The sequence below is a fragment of the Seriola aureovittata genome, chromosome 1, assembly GCF_021018895.1.
Source record: "Seriola aureovittata isolate HTS-2021-v1 ecotype China chromosome 1, ASM2101889v1, whole genome shotgun sequence".
NCBI classification, from domain to species: domain Eukaryota; kingdom Metazoa; phylum Chordata; class Actinopteri; order Carangiformes; family Carangidae; genus Seriola; species Seriola aureovittata.
The window spans coordinates 23,186,564-23,209,730 of NC_079364.1; the positions used below are offsets into that span (position 1 = coordinate 23,186,564).

Consider the following 23,167-nt stretch of genomic DNA (forward strand, 5'->3'; position numbering starts at 1 on the left):
TGATCTGTTTCCTCAATTATAGTTGCAAGCTTGCAGCTGCAAAAATGCTTGTTACTTTACATAGATTTGCTGGTAAAGTAAATGCAGCTTGTTGTAAGGGGAAATATTTGTCTTGGGGGTTTTTATGGCTTTCCCTACAGATCTTCTCGTCATCGATGATCGGACACAACATTTTGCTGCCCAAAGCGGAATATTTACATATGTAATGGATTTGCTCTTATCATGTTGCAACCTGATCTGTGTGTAGTCAAGAGTCTTTCGCTTTTCCTACGCTGCTTGAATCCCCCCGGGATGGAGCCCCCAAGTGCAGAATGCTTAACGATACATAGAGTGTCTTACCCTGGTTTAACTCTTGGATCAGGAAGAGCAATGATGCTGAACATCCTGTCAGCTAATCAGTATCATCTGACTCTTACAATCACCTCATAATCTAACAAGCTGTTCTGACCATTTATACCAACACATCCTCCTGCTAGTTGTGCCAATTTGTTCATCCAGTTTCCTCCTGTTCTACTTTCTTACTGCCATGCTTGCGTCGGATATCTCTGGCATTGTGCATTATGTATATTACATATCTCAGCGATACAGTATGTGTCTGCCGGGTTTTGTTCTGTACACCCCTCAGGGTATTTTTATGTGCTCCACTCAGAATCTCACACTGTTTGGATTCACTTGGGAAACACCCTCCAGCACATTTCTGATAAATACAATTGCATATTCATTTGTTGCAAAGAATGCTCCTAAATCATTTACATTTGCTTTGACAGCCAATGCAGAAATGTGCTGCAATATGTCTGTTTCATTACCAACAACAAGAACATGAAGCCAGCAGTTTAAAAGAGGCTCCTGGTGGACATTGTGCATTACTACTTAAATCCCACTGAGGAATATAAGACTTCATTTATGCTACTTCACCAGCAGCTGCATGAAAATATGCAGAAGCAAAAACAAGAGGCATGCTTATGAAAAATTGATCTGTAACAGTGAAACTTTTCAACAGGACAGGCAAAGTCTTTTTGGAAAAGTAATACCTCTACGCAAAACAATTCAATACATCATTTGGCTTCCCTCTCCCTCATTAGGAGTTATCCATCTGTCTCTCCCCCTCTCTCTCCCTCTTTCTCTCTCTCTCTCTCTCCCTCTCTCTCTCTCTCTCTCTGTCTCTCTCACACACACATACACAAACAAAAATATACACAGACACACACACAAACACATTAACATAAACACATACGGTCAAAGTCGAGTACATGCCAGCACGTACTGCATCACTTTCACAAAACAACATAATGCTGGAATGGGGTGATTTCGTGTGAACAGCCTGAACAAACAGCCCATACCAAGAGGAAGTCCCATCACGGGGGTCAGGGTTTTGTTAGGACGGACCAAATATGAGAGTGAGAACTGCGTATGAAAACAACCAGATAATGGATTCTCATTCCTCCGGGGGACAGGAAATACTTCTACCAAGAATGTCTATGTGTTTTCCAAATGCCATATTTCACAACTGAAACTAGCTACACTGAGTTACCAGTTTGTTAGGTATAGGCTAGTATACAATGCTGTCAAATGGAATTTAAATGTTATCTTTTCACCATAAGGCCATATACAGTAGTTAGTTGCAGTTTAATATTGCTTTGCATGCTGTTGGGTTTTGTGTGTGTGTGTGTGTGTGTGTGTGTGTGTTTGTGTGTACTCCTCCTCTACTCTCATTTAATTCCTTCCATCTTGTTCATATAAGTTCATATAAGTAGACTAATTCTGTACAGCTTGCAATTTTTGTTCACACTTGGATGCTTTGCTGTTAAAAGCAACTGCACATTATCTTGACTTTAAATCATCAAAGTGTGATGAAGCTTGTAATCACTGCACAAGTACTATTCGTTAGTCGGCATTTCCATCTCCACACAACATTTTGGCACATCATTGCCAATACTCTTTTCTAAGTCACTGATACTATTTAACTGATAAAATGTGCTACTGCAATGGATGATTGATGAAAACAAAGCAAACATAGTAATGTAATTGACTCCTTATGTATAAAACCAAAAACATTATGTTTTGTGCAGTTCTACATTTAGTTATGATAACATTATAGACTCCTCTCTCATTGTTGCAACACAGTGCTGTGTTCCATGTAATGTCTCCTCATGCATAATGTGACTGGTTGCTGCCTGAAGAAGTCAGATGTCAAAGAGAGTAAACTTGTATGAATGAATGGATCTTAAGCTGTGTGGTGGTGATGTGTGACAGTGATGGAAATATGACCCAGTCAGATTATATTTTAGGGTGTCTACACACACGTCAACATGGCAGATTGTGGAAAGTCAACAACAGCATGAAAACCAGTGTGACTGATTCATGTATGCACAGCACTGGTGCCACCACACAGTTGTTGCATTCACTGTTTGGTGTTTGTAGGCAGCTTATATGCAGTGTCTGTTTTCCTGTATTTGCAAAGGTCAGATTTGCATCCTTGCCTGAATCATCCTTAACAAAATCACATACAGTGCCAGCAATGCATTAAACATATCACACCTAATCTTTTACGAGGGGGATGATATCAGTAATTTGTCACACCTGTCATATGGCATTTCCTTTCGATCTACTAATTCGTATTCTGTGTAAACCTGAAGATATGGTCTTGTATGCAGCACGGTGAACCACTGCTGAAAGAGTGCTGCATAGCGTTCATATTCCATTCTGAGAACACAGCAGATGTGTAAATGTATTTATTGTATATGACATTTTGACAGGTGTTCAACTGTAAGAGAAATACAAATTTCATCACCACATGTCAAAGATGCTGTATAACTGTCACCTACTCTTGTGCTGTCGTTCCACTGAGTGTCAGAATCACATGTTGATGCAACTTTCTCAGTGAGTGTACAGTATTATCATGAGCTACCAGAGTAAAAGACTTGTTGTTTTGGATCAAATTAAAGAACTGACTATTTACAGTACAATATAAAAGACCTATGGGTATTACTGTAAATTGGATACCAAAGAATAGGCCTATTCTACATTTAGAATAGAACGCCTGTTTCAAAAAGCATTTAAAATTGCAGAATGAAAACAAACTTAACCAAATTTAATGGTAAAAAAACAACTAATTTTGGCACTCTATCAATGTTTGATCAATACATACTGATCACACACTGTTACTGGTAAAAGATTGCTACTGAAAAAAAGGTTGCTTCACTAATCACACTCATGGATATCAAAGTAATTATCTTTAAGATTTTCATCAAATCCCATTTTTGCTACTATTTATGGTTGGCGTTTTTCATAATAGATGAAAAAGGACCAGCCACAGTGAAGTGTTGCACTCGACAGACTGTACAACTGTTACTGTGCCCTGCTGTTGTGTAAAATACTACTTGCACTATGTGCAGCATAAGATTATGGTTGCTCATGATATGATGGAAGAGGGCCAATTATTGACTGACTCAAACATTAGTTGGTTTGGCTGCACTGTAACGAGATACACCACTTGCTCTCATGTTGTATTTCTTCAAAAGTTAAAGGAGTGAGTGCTACCCCCAGAATTATGGGATCTGTAGTATTGAACCACAGCTGTATCAACCAGGAGTGAAATCTTAAGGATTATAAATTTAAATCTTTTGGAATATTAATTCATTAGTGATAGTCATCCCAAATCATGTGTTCTTTGATAAATCAGGGTTTCAGCTATGTGCTGCAACAGAATGGCAGGAGGCCACAGTCAGTAATTGCAGGGGTTTCCAATGGAAACCAAACACTTAACAGGAAACAACAGCTCACTCAGGTGGAGAGGTAGGTAGAGACGGCTTTCTGGCACTCTGCATTATCATACTAAGTCTGTAGCAGTAGTGTTTTTTCCAACAACACATTCTATTTGAATATTCAGATTATCAAGAAAATATATAAATTCATTAGATTTCACAAATTACAGTAACAGGTCAAAGTGGATAAACAAAGCACAGTAACAACAAAATATTCTCCATCATTAAAGTCATGCATCAGTGGAATATTTGTATATACATTCTTCAAAAGGTATAGATGACTCATGTGCCATCTGACCAGTGTTGGTAGTTGAAGAAAAGACCTCAAGACAGTGTAAGCATACAGTTTACATACTGTGAGTCTTGTTTTCTGGAAAGCACCCTTTTCTGCCAGTTGAGCTTCCTGTTCCTGTTTTACTGATATAAGAAATGACGAATGGGGACACAATGCCTATATCCAAGGATTTGGAGAAGTACAGCACCCAGTGCTGACAGTCTGTCTTTATGATGACTTACAATTTGACGGAGCTGACAAATGAAAATAGGACCTGCTTTCTTCCTCTTGCTGTTAACACAACATTAAACAGGATGTGCCCAGAGAATCACAGTATCCCAGCCTGACCCATTGAGGCAGTGGAGAGGAAAAAAAAAAAAAAAACTAACACATTAGGGTTCTTCTGAGTCACTGGGCATCTCTGTCTGTCCCCACACTGCATGGATAAATGCACTTGGGAAGACTTTGTCCCCTAATTTTATTTGTTGGATTTCTGCTGAACCCTGACTTGTGTGGAGCCACTCATTTATGCACCGGCACCATTTAATGCTTTATTTATAATTCAAACAAAGCCACTCTGTGGGGGGTCTGCATAGATATTTGTGTTCAGATACAGTAAACAACTTTTTGGAAAGTCAATGATGTGTCCTAGCATGTAACCAAACCAGACTGATAGCATTGCAGTATGAGAATTATAGTTGGTTGGACAATATTATAACATAGATTGCAGGGATCTGAACTGTTGGTTCATTATTGGGATATCAACGTGCAATATGCATTATGCAACGTTGTTTGTGTGTCTACTTTAAAACCCCACATTCTTATCAGTGCCAGTGGAGCCCTTGTTTGCCATGGGTCCAGGATACCAAAACAGAATAGTAGAGACAAACAACATCAACAATGAACCAACAACAAATGGATTCCATTCACATTTCACTCTAGTATGGCAGCCATCCAGTGCCTGATCAAGACCTGCAAAATAAACAGATAACAAAAACACATTTGTTCGAGGAACTGTAATGTTGCAGACTCACTGAAGGATTTTTATGCAATAAGAGATGCATACAGTAATGAATAAACAAACATGAATTATAAAACAGCACACAGATCTAGCTTAAAATGACATTTATGTTTTTTTTCTGTTCACATTTTCAGTACCTTTAGACCATTTTATAGATGTTCGATGTTCACACTGTAATGGCAAAACTGTACAACATCTCAAAAAAAATATGCAAAATTGTCGATTACCACTAAGAGGCTTGGCTGAAATGAATGACTAGACCATTATCACAAAAATAAATGTATGCCCAACTCTCCTTTGCTGCTTCCTACTGTTGCTTTAGGGTTCATTTCATGATTCGCAATCCAGGTGTTTTTATTGGTATATTAATGTGTTTTTTTTGTTATTGTGAGTTTGAGGTAGCAATTTGATATATAAAGATCGTAAATGCTTCTTGTTATAATGACCGTAAATGACTGTTTACTAAGTCCCACCCCCCTTAGTTATTGTTGCTACACCAAGCTTTACCTTCTTGTACAGGCACATATGGAGGTTATAGTGATACATAACTAATTTACTGATATATAGTAATCTTTAAACAATGGGTCCTTGATTTCAGATTCCTTGTGATATTTCAGAAAGGATTAAAAAAACAACACCAGTGATTCACTACAGCCCTGTGTGCAGGCTTTGTTATATGGAGAATTTGAAAGCTTGACATTCCTAGCAATTATTTTTGTTGTGTTTAGACTTTTAATCAAATCAGGTTTTCATACTTTTGCTGTAATTTTAACAGACACAGAGGATAATGTCAATAACATCTCTGTTTTGTTATCAACAAGTGTACACAAACGCAGTTCATCAAAAACAAATCTAACTAAGCTACTTGTTATAAACAAGCTGGACTTTCATGTGCTATTTTGTTTAAAATCAAACAAACCCTATTAGTATGGACATAACATAATGTAAGTGGGTTTTTTATAAGAAGCGGTTAAAATATCAGACTTAAATAATGGTGTGCTGTTAGCATCTGCTCAGTATGCAATTATTTTATTGCCGTCAGTATCTGACCATTATACCCAGCTTCCTGGAACTCTGGAAATGCTTTGGCAAACATATTTTTAAGTGAATGTTTCATTGTAGCAATGAAGCTAAGAGAGACCAACTGGAGTACTTGACCCAAGTCATTTAAAGGGGATATAATAGTGATTCTGAGTGCAATGATACACTTCCTAATAGCACTGTTGAAAGACCCCTACATCTCCCTTTGAGGGAAAATATGAAAGATTCAGAGGCAATTCATTTTAACTGTAAAACATTATTCATTAAATCATCAAACATTTCAGCCAAGAACCCATTAAGTCTACAAAGTAATTCAAAACACTAAGACTCTTCATAAAACTGCGTTTAGCCGCCACCTTGTCATGTGGTTAACAGTAACTCATAGGTGTGAAAATGACACATAACAAAACATAACAAATACAATGAACAGTAAAAGTAATTATCAGCTATTTGATAAAAAACTTTATGTTCTGTGTTACTTACTGTGCTATTTTGCAGTTAGTTGTTCTAACAAAGCGTCCTGTATAGTGAATGTTACACCTGACCACATTGTTGGTGAAGTCTGATTCCAGCACCAAGAATTTGGGATTAACCTGGAGCTGGAGACAATGGACAGAAGGCAAATTACAGTTCATCATAATCACACAATCTCAACAAACTTGCATCAAAAAATGTACTTGGGATAAATAACACTGAAAACCATCATATATAGATTTTTTTTGTGTGTGAACTGTACCTCTCGCAGCCATATTGGCCAGATAAAATATGCATGAAAAACAGACAATGTGATGGATGGGAAACCAATGCCACTGAGCCATGAAGTGCTGCAACTTAAAAAACTCTGGATAACTAGTAAACTAAAAACTTTATAACTTTATAACCCGGATCAATTTGTTTTGGTATAGATGTGACCCTGTGCTGTCCACAAACCTGCCATGTCAATGCACACCAGGTCCTCACTTGACTCTTACCTTCAGTATGTAGTTTCCAGGTTGGATGTCCGTGATATCGATCCATTGGCAGTCAATATCAGCATTGTATGTATCATAGCAGCCTGGGCTCAGACCCTGGAGAAACAGGGGGTGGGGGGGGAAACACTGAGGAATACTGATCTGAGTCAAAAACAGTGGGAATTTTAAGTTGTGGTCAAAATGTATATATAATATGTTGCAACAAATATAACAGGTCAATGAATAACATCCTGCTGTAGCAACAACCTACTGTGGAGAGTGGATATTGACCTGGTGATTAATATAGCATGTGGTGGAAAGTGGACCAAAAGTATTGCGGGTGACCACAAAATCTATTCTCTATCTATTGTCACAATCTCCACTCATATTTCTGCTTGCTGTTTTACCTGAGTGTGAGCAGTGCAGGCGTAGCGCTTCAAATGGCCAAAGTCACAGGTGGTGTCCTCCAGACAGAAGCTAGCCTTGTGACCCTCCGCCACTTTACGGCCAGTGCTGACCTCCAGCAAATCATAATGGCTGAACTCGTCCATACTGTGGTAGTGCCTATCAGATCAACATGCATGCAGTCAGAAATTAAACAATGAAAGAGTTCAAGATTGTTCTAGAATCAATCTGTTATGTCACATGTGCCTAGGCAATAATATTTAAGCAGAAGTTTATCAAGCCATTTTGTTTAAATTCCGTTTATCAAAATTAAGTGTAGAAACTCTAAATTCAACCTGTTGACCTCATCTGTTAACATTTCTGTAAGTGATGTTGCACCTTGACTGAACACATCATTAAATATGAAAGGACAATGGATACTAATTAATGGAAGCAATAAAGTATTGCTGAGGCACGGCATTAACACCCTAATGATGTATGATTGTTGTTAATTAGCTTGTATCAGTCGGCAAGATCAGAGGTGTTTGTGTGTTTGTTGGTGTGTCGGCATTTACCTTTTTTTTTTTTTGTGTGTGTGAGTTTGTGTGTGCTTGTGGATATTTTAAAGCTGCCTGCACATATTTGCGCGAGCATGTGTAAGTTTGTGTGTGTATCATTGTAATAGCGCATTTGTGCGTGCGCTGGTTTCAGTGTGTTTGTGTGTGTTTGCACAGCTTTAGCAGCTTAGGAAAGCCTGGATGCACATGGCCACTGATCATCTCAACTGAACCGGAATATGAACCAAGTGACTCAGAGTGAGTGAGTCTGTCAATGAGCTGCTCCATTTGACATCATCTGCATTATTAAGTGCGTCATGGCTTGGACCTCTCTCAGATGCCAAAGTGACCTGAGATGCTGTTCACTTTCTTTTTTTTTTTACAAGCCTGCTCTGAACATAATTGTGGTACATGCTAACAAGTGTATATTTGTACTGAGCGCTGTGACAACATAATTCCATGTTGATGGGGAAAGCTCTACTTTTGCTCATTATTTTGATGGATTTATGCACAGCAGCAGTAACTGAATTATTGAAACACACATAAAATTATTATAAAAATGCCCTACAGTCCCATTTGCCTTTTTTTGTTTCCCCTCATCTACATGATTGAATGTTGCTATGTAGCAGCTTAATTGTTCTAATTTTTCCATTTATTTCATAAAAAGATGCATCTAATAAAAATACTACAAATGCAAATTCAAAGCTGTTTTTTACAGTGATTTTTGTTTCTGTGTGCACACGTCTGAACAGCCCTGTCTGCCAGCATTAAATCATTACTGCAGTGGATGTTGTGGAGTATACTGTATACCAGATATACTATGTCATATGAACATAGCAGTAAGTTGAGCTGTGTGGTCAGAAATCCTTAAGGTAAGTGATACGCTTTAAGTGGAGTGAATACAGGCACAAACCTCATGGAATCAAGTGTCTGTTGTGGAGGACGTGGAGCTGTGCTGAATATGAAGCATGGCTGTCAGGTCTCTGGCCATGACATCATTTGTCACAGGCACCAACATATGCAATATGTTACGAATGAGAATCTGGTCTTTATATCTCAGACAGCAAAATTTCTAGGCTACAGTACGTAGGATTTTCTCTGCATACGTATTTGAAAATGTACACATAGCCTACAAATCTATGACAATCTAATGCACCAGCTTAACAATAAATCCCTCCTTTATGAGGCTCAGAGAGGTGTTTAACTAACTCTGTGGCCACTTTGTTTCTGTTGTGCTATTGTATTCCATTGTACCGTTGCATAGCATTGTATGTATCATAAGTTGTTTATGATGTTTTGTTCTACCCACTGACAAAATGCTCAACATTAGTGTTTACAGCACATATAACTGTATATTAACAATGCAACAATTAACTGTATCTAAATATCTGGGAGTCATTAACATACAGCATCATAGTGTTATGATTAAGGCATGCCGCCAGCTGCTAAATTTCCTCATTTGAGACACAGATAAAGATTTTTTTTAATGAAAACAACCAAGAGTAAGAAAGTTTCCAGCTTCTAATTAGAAAGTACTGGAAATCTGTACTTGTTAGATTAGGTAGTTACCTATTTTCACATATCATATAGAAGCTCTACCTTCCCTTGTCGGAAAAAATATAGCTGTCATTTTCAATATAGGGTTTCCTCTCATGTTACCAAAGTTGCTTGTGATAAAAAAAAATAGATGAATTAATTAATTGAAAAAAAAAAAAAAACACATAAGAATTAGCAGAGTCATTTTTCCTAAAGTTCTGATGAAGCTTGAAAGCAGACAAGGTATGAATGATTTAGAAACTAGAGAATAGAAAGCAACACCTCTTTAAACTGCCAAGAACTCTTTAAGATACAATAACAGCCTGCAACAACGTGACAATGTTCTTTAAGATGACACCCAACTGAAATGATACAGCACAGGATTTAAATACGCCTTCTCGCATTTATTGAAAGTATTTATTTCCATTATTCACTGACTCTTAAATTACTCCACACAGTATACTTAAGTGGTGTTGACTTTAGTTGTTGTAGCAGGTGAGGTAACCACTGGATCTCTTACAGTCAGACAAACTCAGACTATATAAATATTGCCCTTTCGCCTTACTTCATGGCCCATGTTTCGACATAGCAACAGCTTTTACTGGAACAGTCATTAAAGATTGAAGGATGACTTGGAAGGAAAAGTGGGTACTTTCCACTGATGGAGCAAGTGACCATTCAAGGACTCATTCTTTCCATAGGAGAGGCAACCAATTAGTAGTTACTCTCAGGTAGAAACCTGTCTGCTGTTATCTGGGGCTCCACACTACCTTTAGCGTAACTATGAGCGTAAATTACTCTCCTGTCTCTGTTGACATGCAAATGTATGTGTGTGTGTGTGTGTGTGTGTGTGTGTGTGTGTGTGTGTGTGTGTGTGTGCGTGTGTGTCTTTTTCATAGGCTTATTTTATGTGGGGCACATGGTTATGCATTAAATTTGTGCGACGCATACATGTATGTGAGTAGATACATTCACATGTGTATGAATCAGAGCATCAACTGGAGGGCCTGGAATTTTGAAGCACAGTCTTTGTTTGTGTCCCAAACCTGGCATTCATTTCAGGGGCAATCTTGAGATGATTATCTACAGTATATGTGTGTATGTGTGTGTGAAATAGAAAGACAGAGTACAGGGAAGCAGAGAAAAAGATTGAGAGTGGGAGGAGCTGGACTACGAGGTGCTTGGAAAGGTCCCCAGCCTCATTGGATTCCTGGATCCCCTCACTGACTATGTCAACTATAGAGAATGTAGTGTTGGAAGGATACATAAAGGATTTAACAAGAATAGCTTGTGATCGTAATATACAAAACATTCCAGGTTGTCTTCGTAGTCATGAGTCATTTTCCACTTGTGCTGCAACAAACAAGACTTTGAAGGTTTCTCAGATCACAGTTTGGGTTGTAAAACACAGATGACTACAGTAGGTTCTTTGAGAACTATCCAGCAGTGGCCTGACATTTGCCTTCTGTGAAGTGCAGTCAGGAATTGAAGACATATGTCAAAGCACCTGCACAAATAGCAGCCATGATCTTTGACCACAAAGGTCACATAGCTTACTGAAGCTGACTGAGATAAATAAAGCATAAGCTGAAGAATTATTTTATTAACTTTTGTAATATCAAAAATAAAAGTTAAACCAAACAAATCAAACACTTTTAATAACTTCCCATGCCTCTCACGCTGATTGGCATGAAAAAATAAGTTCTACGTGGAATTCTGTGTACTCATTTGGGTAAGAAAAATACACAAATTCCAACATTTTCACAGCCTATGATACTCAAGAGGATGCTGTTCCCTTTCTTTCTTCTAATACTCAAGCGAGAACGATAGGAGTGAATGTAATGAAAAGCAAAACTGTCAACTACACAGCTTATTTGACAAAAATGTAGGGCAGGAAAGTTTATTGTAAGAATCTGGGCTAGAGATTTTCTTCCCCTAAAGAGATTTCTTTGTAACCAAACACTGCGTCCCAGTAACCCACATCCATGCCATCATACTTTAGCAGCTGTGTGATCTGGTGTCACAGATTGACAGGAAAAATGGATTGATTTGTCATTCTGATCACACAGCCAGTGGAGTGATTGCCTTGGCTTTCTGCCCCCTGGGAACCACTGTGTAAATGCAGACTGATGTCAGACAGCAACAACACTGCCAATCTCCTAACGGCCAGTCAACATTCCTCTAAGATGAGGATAGTAAAGCAGAGCCTGGCACTAGCGTCAGTGGGCGGACTTGCTGAAATTGAGATAAGAGCCAGTCTACATGGAATATAATGTCATAAAACAATGACGATAGCCTCAGAATCACCTCATCAGCAGTACCCCAGAGATGTTCAGTCTAAGCCACGGCTGCCTCGCTAAACCAACTAAAATCTGTCCACTGAGGAAGACACAATGAGAAAACTGCTTTCTGAATTGATCAAACCCACAGAGCTAAATACCATAATTTTTTCTGTGATGTGAATTTAGAGTGTTTTGTCCTGCTCTATTTCACGCTGGGTTGGCTCTCAAATGAACTCTATAGGTTTGACCCCTCCTCCCACCCCACCCCACACCCCCACCCTCTCTCCTCTTTAGACGAGAATAACGTAATATACTGTGTGTGTGTACTTTCTCAGCCAACCAGGGCAGGCTTTGTCCTTTCCTGCACTGTAACCATATAGGGCACAATATGGGGCTTATGACTGTATGACACCCAATCTGCATTCACCTTCAGTCAAATGACTTTGACATGCACCACGTCAACTTTCTGGATATGGACTCTGAATGTGCCTTCCAACACTTTGGGCTGTTGCTGTGCAGCAAGGGTGTGCTGGTATGAACCAACAACCACACAGTGTTGTACTTCAGAGAACAGAGAACTCTCACTACCCTGAAAACCCACCATGAACCCAGACATTTAAAGTTCCTCTACAGATATGTTTTAAACTATGTAAAAATACTCTGCCATGATTAATATTTTGTTTAACATGGTTTTCCTACATAAAAAGTGAAAAAAAAAATAGCAAAACTGGGACTGGAAGCACATCTACTCTTACTTTCTCTTTGAGAAATCTGGATCAGACATTGTGCCCCACCACCGCTGCTTAAGTTACTTTGAAAAAGCAGAGCGTATCAAGATGGTTAACGGAAGAAACAGCGTGAGTCTCTGCCACACATATTTGAGCGTCAGTCTGACCCAGACTCTGGAGTTTGCTGGGGTGTGAAGACAGTAGCAGTAGTATCAGAGCAGGAAGTGTAATTATTTGTTTGTTAGCTTGTATCTGGCGGTGGCTGTGTTAGTGGCTCTGTTACTGCAAACTCTTGCTCTCTGTAATGGCGACAGGTGGATATCAAGCATGGTTAGCGTGAGAGGAAATACTGGAGAGAATCAGCTACATGTTTGAGCCTCAGTCGGACCCAGACTCAGATGAGGAGAATATCAGAACAGTTAGTGTAGTTAGCATCTTTTTTTGTTATGTTTTAGCTTGTAACCGGCAGTGGCTGAAGCAGCATTAAGGCAATTGTGCTAAGGCAAATTCTAACTCTCTGTACTGACAAGGCGTCCGGTTTAGTAAGCCCACCCCGGCCCAGCAAGTTGACAAGATTGGTTCCTTAGTTATATGACGTATGAAACCCCGGCTGTCTGAATCATTGGTTCACTGCAGTTCCAAGGTGGAAATACGCAGTCATGGCGCTGACTGCTTATTTTGGTCGTGATATGACTTGTATTATATAAAAAAACATCATATGGACATGTTAACAAGGTTAGAAACTTGATTTTCATTGGAAGGGGTCATTAGAATATTAGTACCAAGTTTTTAATGTCCATGGGGTGGCACATTACCAGAGAAACGGCAACTGCACCCTAATTTTTATAAACCAGGGCTTCATCCAGTCATTTACTCATTAAACTCTTTCTTCTTCTGGTGTCCACCGAGATGTAGTGAGGCCAGCTGGGGTTATTAGTTTGGGTTACATCCAACTCCCAGTGATGAGAGGGTGAGTGCTGCTGCGCCTGTATTATACAAAGTCTTTAAGGTTTTAACTAGAGGTGTTCACCACGTATCATCAGCCTTTCAAAGTGAACACCCACTGTCATGTCAGTCAGTAGTTGTAGTAGTTAGGTTTCGTACAAGCTACATACATTGTAAATACATTCTGTTATAATGAAATCAGATGTTTACTAACTAACTCTCTGGCTACCACAGCGGCTGATGCTGTAGTGACTAAGGCGTGAGTAGCTGATTGGGTAAAATCTGTTTTGTATTAAGCACTTACTGATGACAGCTATGCCACTCCCAGGTATGACGTGGCCTGTTAGGCATGAAGTCGGCGGTGCCCTTGTTCTTCACCCTCTGTGGGAAACGCAGCAGGACCCGTACATCATAGTCGGTGGCCTCAGGGCTATAGGCAGAGCTGAACGGTGGACACATACAACAAGACAAAAAGCGGTGAGGGAAACTGCACAAGTGGCTTCAAAAAGTATGTCGGCATGTCTGTTTCTCATAACTAAGACAAGGAAAGGAAAAAAAAAAGAGCAGGACTGTAAAGGCTTGGAGGCAGGAGAACAGCTACTAAATAATTCATTCTACAGATTACAACCATCTCTCCAAACACACAGTTTCAACATGGGGAGAGGGAACACTGTGTTGTACAATACACTTTTTTTGTGCGTGAAAAAGGAGGCACAACCTCGAGTTCACAGTACCACTGAAGATCTAAGCCATTCGTCTTGTGGCTGTTGTTGACACTGGAGTGTATGGCAAATTACAACAGCCCATCTGTCGGTGATTGCTGCAAACTCAGACAGGATATGAAAGGGCTTTGAGGGATGGCTGTGCTTGTGATGGGAAGAGGGCAAATAGAGCAGCCATGGGGACAGCGCACTTCCATCATTTCAATAGTGTCCTTAGTGCACTGACAGTCAAAGGGCCCAGGTCCGCGGCTCAGGGGATGCTATCTGCCAACACAGAGAAATGAAACTCGCGGCAGCCTGCATCCCTGAAGGTGACCGGGATTTAGTACACTTGTGTTGTGCTGTTGGTCAACTTTTTTCATTATTTCTTTTGGATATTATTGCACAGAATGGGTATAATTCTGAAGGCTACATTAGAATTGTGGATGGTTCACTCACTGGTTAATTTTACCCAAAGGTGAAGCAGCTTATAAAAAATTGTAATTATAAAAGAATTTACATTTTCTTGATCCGGCACAGGGTATAGGCTGGACGCACAACTAGTCTATCAAGAGGCTACACTAAGACAGGAAACACAATTGATTGTTTCCAATTTAACATAACTTTAATATCTATGGACAAATACTAACCACTGAGTCATGATGCTGCCCTTAAGATGTAGCAGAAACCATTGAAATGAGAACATTGTCATTAACATGAAAAACAGAACTGATAGGGCCAAGAACATTTTTGATACTGCGACAGCAGAATGAACTCACTGAAAAAGTAAAGACATGTATAAATAAATAAATGTAAGCCAGTAAAGGACATCCAGAATTGGGTTTACCTTGACAGACATTTTTCCTCTGCAGCGCATCGGAGAGAATACATGTGGGCTCTCTGGATGTAGGTGGAAGCCTGGACATAATTGGGATCAGGAACCAGGTCAGGCAAACCTGAAATGATAGACAGACTGCTCAGTCTATATTGTCATTGTCCATTGTCAGAACTTTGCTACTAAACAGAACAATAGTTTCTTCACAAATCACACAAAGCTGCTCATAAGTGTAATTACTTATACACATTATTAGAATAATGTTTGTACGTGTGGTTAAAGGTCACAAAATGAATTTAGAGCACTGTTATTATGATCTCATTCATAACTAAAGTAATCCAGATGTCAATGATTGATCATTTAATGACAGGTCGCCTTTTGATCTCTTAATTCCAGCCAAACCGCCAGTGAGCTCTTTTGCATATTTGTCATCAATTTTTTATTACCTGGTAAATATGGTGGTGCTGATGGAGGATATGACGGGCAGTAAAGCAGTAACAGGGCCCACAGTTCATGATTGGGGCACTCTAGATAAATCCATTGGCCACTAATTACTGTGCATTCCAGATTATTATCATGGTTTTCTAATGAGACGCTTTTGCTCACATGCCTCTCAGACAGGGGTGAGTTTGGGGAGAGAGAAAACAAGGGTTACATTTTGGATTTTTCCAAATGTAACTACATCTACAGTGCATCCATTTTCAGTGTTGAATACATTTCATTTTCAACCAAATGTATCTTATTACTAGGGAAAAATGTCCCAATACTTGTTTGCTTTCTTGGCTATGATGTGTGATGTGATCTTTCATGACACTAATCTTAATATGCATGTGCCACTTCATCTTAACATTTAACATAGCAAACATAGCATGACTACTCATATCTGTTGGGGATAAGGCTAAACATGGGAATATCTCAGTAACATTATCACAGGAGATCTTGCTGCAATGCAGCCTGTGTTTTTCTTACATTAGTTTCTGAAAACAAGTGACAGAGATGAAGAGATGTAGAAAGGCATAGGTGCACAGAGATACAACGAGAGAGCCAGACAGAGACAGAGTGAGGGAAAACATGCATACCAGGGTAAAACAACAGTGATCTCACACCACTCCTGATTTTAAAGTGGGCCACTGTCCAAATCTGTCAGAAAACCAGAGGAATGAGTAAAAAAAAGAAAAGCAGGCCTGACTTGTCAGAGTAAATGTCTTTCTGTGTAGTTCCCAATGAAGGCCATACCAGCAAGGGTCTCTGGCATAGCTTATCACCCCTCTCTACTGAGCTCACAAAGGCCAGACACGCTTTAATGTGAGATTGTTCAAACAACTCAAAGTCAAACCTTCTGACCTCTAAGCCTGTAAGCATTAATGAAATCAAAAATTATGTACAATCTTTAATTTCTGTTGTAGCATGTTTTAACAAAGGAATAGAAGATGATTAAATAATGTTATCTTTTGATTTTAGTCTAGCATGAGGGGCTTTAGTCATGGTTTGTTTATGGAAACCAGATAGGAAGCTTCCTCTTTCATAGTTGCCCATGTTTAACAACCAGCTGAGTATCCCCTCCCCAGCTGCAAGTTTAAATAAGGGCACTGCGTTTGCGGGCACTGTGTAAACATCCCATCTGACAGCTCTCTCTGAGGCAGACATATAGGACAGGGGGAAGCGTCGTGGGGCAGACCACGTAAACACTGTAAGACCAGTGTGAAACGCAGAGGTTTTCCAACAGCACTCGCAACTCTGTTTTTTTTCTCCTCACCCTAGGAAGGCTTTGTTCTCTGCCCCCTAATCTTTTGAAATGTGAAATTGGGTCTCTTTCAGAGGGATAAAATGTATTGAGAAGCCAAAGCTGATCAGCTCTCGACAGCATGTGACAAAGCCACACATTACATTCTAAGTGGGGCACGGAGAGAAGAAACTGGTTCTTGCCAGGCTTTTTATACCATCTAATATGGCATAATAAAAGACACAAGGGCTCCCTCTCTAGATACTCCTGCTTTAAGCTATAGGCCGTTTAGCTGCAGACGACTGACAGATTGAAATACTTGGAATTCATTGAGGTCATTTTACAATGAAAAATGAAAAATCACAACAGCATCAATATGGAAGATTCTACTGTCAAAGCTTCCTTTGTCAGGCAGTATATACTCTCTACTTTCTCTTGCATCTTATCTATTTTCATGATTATCAGCCACTCTGCTTTTGGTTGTCAGTTGACACATTAAAGATTCATTTCAGCAATGATGAGGTACCAAAACTTCCTTTCCAATTTGAAGATATCATGGTAAAACTAATGAGTGAAATAACTGTGGTGCTGCCTTGATGAATTAATCTACCAATTACAGTTTAATTATTCTAACCAATCACTGCTGGTGGCTTTGTCAGGGAATATGAGAGTAAGGAAGAGTGAGATGAAATGACAACGTGCTGCAAAGGGCATAGTTGGGACAATATGCAGACGTTTTAAACCAATCTTTGCCATGACACTTCATTAAAGACAATTCATTATTCACAAAACCACTGCAACACTGCAGCTTTCAAAACTAGAACACACTCAAAGAGAGAATACCATCACCAAGGCTGCACTATTCAAGTCAGATTACTCTCAGCAGCGACTTGGTTAGAGTACAGCTAACACAGAGTAAAGTGCCCTTGAATTTGTTTGCAAATAAGACTCACTGTTCTTTGTTAGTTTGCCTAGTGGTAGAAAATAAGTATTTCTCAGGAAAAAAAATCGAGAAAGTAGATTGTGGCTGAGATTCAGGGGCACACCTTCCACTTCAGTCTAATTAGAACTGGTGTTTTGTGCTCAACTAATTTGCAACAGGAAATATGTTTTGAAAGAAACGTTGTGCCAACCGGACTCAGTTTTTTCATAAACTAATAAGGAAATGTTGTCATTTAACACGTAGAACAAAAATATTGCTACATTTGTTTTTTACCAGCATGTCCAATCTTACAATACAACACCATGTTGTAGTGATTATGTCACATGTATGTTTAACAGGGAAAAAGTGGTAATCAACATTTAACTAAAAACCATGATCTTTTTTCAACCTTAATCAAAGTGCTGTTATTGCCTGAAACAAACCACAGAGGGGAGGCAGGATGCAAACCCTGGGTTCTGGTGTGCGCTTAGTTCACCCACCATCCAGCCCAACCAGTGCGACTCCGGTGCGGTAGATAAATGTAACACTTCATTCACTCCACACAACTTTGCCTCTGAAAGTAATCCAGGCAGAGGTTACATTTGTCTGTTTGCACCTCGTGTCAACTGCACATGACTTGTGGTCATTGGCCCCATTGATGTCAAATGATGTCAGAGCCAGTGTGAGAGAGGAGACACTTGCAAACTTGATTGACTGCTCCAATTTTACACATGTAGTGAAATCTATTTGCTTAACACTTCAAACACACAGTACATACACTGTGTTGAGTTTTAGCTCTCCTCCTGCCACACTCTGCTGTGTGTGTTAAGCCCTATTCACACAGTGAGATTCTGTTAACAGGTTGTCTGTGGAAACATTTGACAACTTGAATGGGCAGTGACTGTGCACTGGAACTTGATTCATGGAATTAAACTTAATCACTGCAGTTATCTGGTTGGTTACTCATGGTAATGCTCGCCAGCTCGTCAACCTTAGTTGCACCTTTATGAACTGACCTTAGTTGGCTACACATAATGAGATAGACTGAGAGACTTTATCTGAATTATTTCATGAGCAACCTGGAGATTGAAACTGTTGTTTTTTTGATTCTTCAATTCTTCTTCTCTGATACCTCACAACATTGTATTTAAAGAAAGTGGTATACAACTTCCCTTTCATGTTAGTTTTAAACTTGTAGATCACAATAGTTATTACAATACAAAACAAATACAAAACAGCCTAATGCCCTGCGATGAAGCGATGCAATAAAAATGTCAGCTGCTCCCAATGGCTGAATCTTTATCACAATGATTACTGAGAGCACTACGGCCTCTGCACATATGTTGGCTTTTTGTGCTGTTAGAAATGGCTCCCAGCTCTAGAGTGTCTAATGAATGGTAGCACTCTTGAGAGACCGCTGCACAGTAAGGTAGATTACTGGGTAAAACAGAGGGTAAATCTGCATCATCAAGTGTCTGAGCATTTCGTTGGAGGCCCTCATCTCCTCTCAGCTCAGACCAGACGCAGCCTCCGGCGGTCAAAACACAGAGAAAGTTCACATGTTGTTTGCATTTAGCTAAGTCATTTTTTCCCACCATAGACAATAACAGAAACTTCTTCCTCCTTAGCAATGACAGTGTTATTAAAATAAATGTGACAAATTGCTAATAGATCCAAAGAAACCTGTTTTTTCTCAGTCAGGGTTCTGTGCATATACATGTTCTGACACTCCTCACCCCCCCTCGACCACTCTGCCTGAATATTTCTTTGATTTCCTGTAGCTGAAGCAATGGACCCCATGTGTTACTGGGACTTTCCACGCTCTCTTTCCCCCTCAAGGAGTGGTGAAGAACTGTATCCCCCCTCCTCCCTTGTTTCCCCTCTCCTGTCCTCAAGCCGTGGAGGCAGCCACTGCCCACCACCCCCACCCCCATGTCACCAGCCCCCCAACCCCTATGAGGTCACCACCACCATTACCAAACTCCACACGACTCACGAACCAGTCTCCTCTCTTGTAGCACAGAACTCCCCCCACAAAAAAAAAAACACAGTGGTTCTTGTGTGTGCTCTTTGTACATTGGCAGGACTTGCTCAACACCTGGTTTCAATAATCATACAAGTGGGAAAAGATGAACCTTGTGTCCGCCTTACTTTGTTTGTAAACTGGAAAAGCGGCTGAATTTTAAGCAGCTGTTTCATTCTGATGACTTCAGACCTCTGACAAACATGAAAGAGGAATATTGGAGAAACACGATTGTGTAATGGGGGGGGGGGGTTGGTGAGCTCTCTACACCCCTGGGTTTTGCATATTTCAAACTCATATGTCCAGCAATAACAGAGATCACATGGTGAGCTTTTCATTTTCTGCCTCAAAGACAGAAATACCTTGGATGAATGCCTACAAGTGAAAGCGCTCCATTTTTCCCCTGGAAATGTGAAATATTTTTGTTTAATCTGCAGCTATTGTCACTCTTCTCATGTCTCACAGCCTCTCCTAATATTATCAAGATGTGGCCAAACTTCCTGGACAAAATGGGAAATAAAGGACACATTGTTTTAGTTCACAAACACCCAAACAGACACTTTACTGTACCTCTCTGCTCTGGTCGGTACACACTCCCAACGTTCATACTGGGGTTCTCCAGGGCAGAGTTGGGAGAATTTCTGCCTGGAGCAATGGGCTGCATGAAAGGAGGCTGGGGTCTTCCAAATGGGGGAAACTGCTCATACTGTGGGCTCCTGATTGGTTGTTGACCAGCTGATCCTGTCCTGTCCACTATCATGGTTGTGGCCTGGTTGGCATCGGGGGCAGGGATGGCAGGGAGTGCAGGGGCAGTGTCCTCGTTGTAGAGACTGTGGGTGTATCTGTGGTCCAGACCATCTGCAAATGGTGGTTGGGCAGCACGTGCAGGAACCGCAGGATTGGACCCATAGCTGTAAGATTGGTAGTAGCGGTAGCTGTCGTCAGTAAAATCAGAGGGCGAGCCTGGGAGCACTGGGGCCAGACCACCACCTACATACCCCCCTCCAGTATAAGCCCGGCCAGCACCGTATCCTCCACCGCCATATGCCCCACCGACAGCAGGCTGAAAGGGAGGCTCATAGCTCCTGGCTGGTCCCTCTACGTAACTAGGGTCGTAAGGTACTGGTTGGAAGGGAGACTGCTGAGGAAGAGGGTACTGTGGGTATGACGGTACATTATAAGAGGATGCAGAGAAAGATGATGATGACGATGAAGATGAAGACCCTGCAGATTGCCTGAAGCGAGTGGATCCCTGGAACTGGCCTCCACCTGTGCTGCCTGTGCTTTGTCTCCAATTGTCAGGCACTTGCCCAAAGCCAAAGGGATGCCTTGCCTGCCCGCGCACTGTCTCAGAGGATCCTCTTGATGGAGCCTGTCGGCGGACATTGCCTCCCTGAGGTCTACCTGAGGAGCGTGGGCGAGAATCTGCCACAACCACCCTGGGACCTCTGTCCTGGGTTCCTGTCCCAGCAGGGACATATTCAGCTCCACTGTTCATCAGGCTAAACACCCGACCATTGTTCTCCCACTGAATCACCTGCCTCCATGGAGTGGCAGCGCTGTCCTGCCCCTGGCTGCGACTCCCCTGCCCCTGAGTCTGTGTGGCAACCTGAGCCTGCCCCGAGCCCAACAGGACGAATACCATACATGCCACAACAATATGCAACATACCGGCTCCAAAGATGCCACAGCTCACCACACAGGAAAAAAAAACAAAAAATTCTCCAAGTCCACAAGAGGCTGAAACTCAAACCACCTGTAGCTCTGTCAATAAAACATGTGTATCCTCTTCCCGCGGGTACAGCGCTGGTGTGAGTGTTGAGACAGATGCAGGGTTGAGAAGTAAGCCTGTGGTTGAGGGCATCTGCAGGTCTTCACTGGCAGCAGTAGACAAGGTTGAACATGCATACAGGGGCAATAACACGCAGGAGAGTGAAAGTGGGCTTCAGAAGACCCACTGGTGGCGTTACCGTGTGTTGGTGCTATGAGAATATGTCCTGACTTCTTGTCGGTGTGCTGGCCCGCCTGTCAGTAGACTGAGCATTGCTCTCTGCCTTCTGGAAAGAAGTGCCTGTGCACTGCACGACTGCAAGCTTCTATTTGCCTGATTGCTTACAATGGGCTGTGAAAAAAATCTCAAACTTTTTTTTTTTTTTTCTTTTTTTTTTTTTTACACAGAGGTCCCACATGGCCCTAGTGCTAGTGATGTTTCCTGGCCTGCAGCAGCTAGGGCTCCAGAGTCAACATTACCATCTGCAAAGGCATTCAGACATACTGTATAACACTTCTCACTTTCAATGGCTTTAATTCTTTTCTCATGTTGTACAAGCAAAGAACCGGACAGTGTGATCCTGATTTTTCCACAGGTGTTTCAAAGGCTTGTAATGTTGTTACTTTGCCTTTAAACCTTTAAAATTTACAGTAACCATGTGCAGATGGGAAATTACCTAATTGGTAACAGGGGCATGCTGTCACAGAGAGCCACTTTGTGCCATATCCTTCCGTAAAATATAGTATAAAGAACTGTTGAGGTACAGTAAGTCATCTGTTTGCACAAACAATGAGCAAATAATCGGAATATACTGCCTGGAAATATTCAATATGACCTTATATGCATGAATTAATCTCACCCCTTCAACACAATTCTACATTTATGCGGTGGATATGTTGGGAAATGTGTTCTGTACACCCCACCCTTAAAAATATCAAACTGAGGTCAATTAGGCAAGCGTTCAAAGCCCTCCTCCCACCAAAAACACACACACACACACAAACATACATCACCACCTCTCTCCACCCCTCATTCCCCTTGCTGCTTGTAGTAACACTGAATGCACAAAAGACATGCATACAAGCCGTGCTCTCCAGCAAGACAACACCGTGTGTGTTGCTGTCTGTGAATACTATCAAAGCACTGTTGCACTCCGAGACCCCCTATTACACAAATGTTCAGAGAGACAAGTCATTAGTAAACACAATTCAGGCGGGATTTGAAACAGCTTGGTTACTGTTCGCTTTGATAGAGTGCATGCAGGCAGAATTAGGTTTCACCCTGTTATCAAAGTCAGCAGTTTGCGAAGCTATTTTCCTTGGAATGGCTCGCAGAGGCAGCAACCACAATGTACCACAGACCAAAGAAAGGACAACAGTCCTACTGGGCTGCAGCAGTCAATATTCCCTTTGTCTCACAAAAAAACAACCTGATTTCAATATGTATCTTCCCCCACGAGCAGCCAACTGAACTGCAAAGTGAAGCTTCATCGGGATCATTTCGGGGACAATGGTTGACCATGAAAGTGCAGTGGAATGCATCAATGGATATGATATCACTACATATGTATACGTCACATCTGGCATACAGACATGAGCAGTTTCATCATACTGCTCTACAATGACTCAATGACACATTCATGACTGAAGCATTTTAACAACTTCACATTGTATTGTGCTCCTACTTTAACATGAGTGTTTGTATTTTCAC

General features: G+C 40.8%; 1 protein-coding gene across 1 annotated transcript; it reads right to left on the reverse strand.

The window, feature by feature from the left end:
* Window positions 1-2,716: 2,716 nt before the first annotated feature.
* On the reverse strand, window positions 2,717-21,806 carry loxl1 (lysyl oxidase-like 1). Its single transcript, XM_056381230.1, has 7 exons — window positions 20,257-21,806; window positions 15,031-15,139; window positions 13,787-13,924; window positions 7,458-7,614; window positions 7,072-7,167; window positions 6,584-6,699; window positions 2,717-5,010 (listed from the first exon to the last, which is right to left on the reverse strand). Exons 1-7 carry the CDS (start codon window positions 21,353-21,355, stop codon window positions 5,004-5,006), a joined length of 1,722 nt encoding a protein of 573 aa, XP_056237205.1. The 5' UTR covers window positions 21,356-21,806; the 3' UTR covers window positions 2,717-5,003.
* Between the last annotated feature and the right edge of the window lie 1,361 nt (window positions 21,807-23,167).

Coding starts and splice junctions, on each gene's coding strand:
- loxl1 (XM_056381230.1), bottom strand. CDS start 21,355: ATGTTGCATATTGTTGTGGCATGTATGGTATTCGTCCTGTTGGGCTCG. Junction 13,925..15,030: donor GAGGAAAAATGTCTGTCAAG/GTAAACCCAATT, acceptor TCCACCGTTCAG/CTCTGCCTATAGCCCTGAGG. Junction 7,615..13,786: donor GAGTGGCATAGCTGTCATCA/GTAAGTGCTTAA, acceptor TTGATCTGATAG/GCACTACCACAGTATGGACG.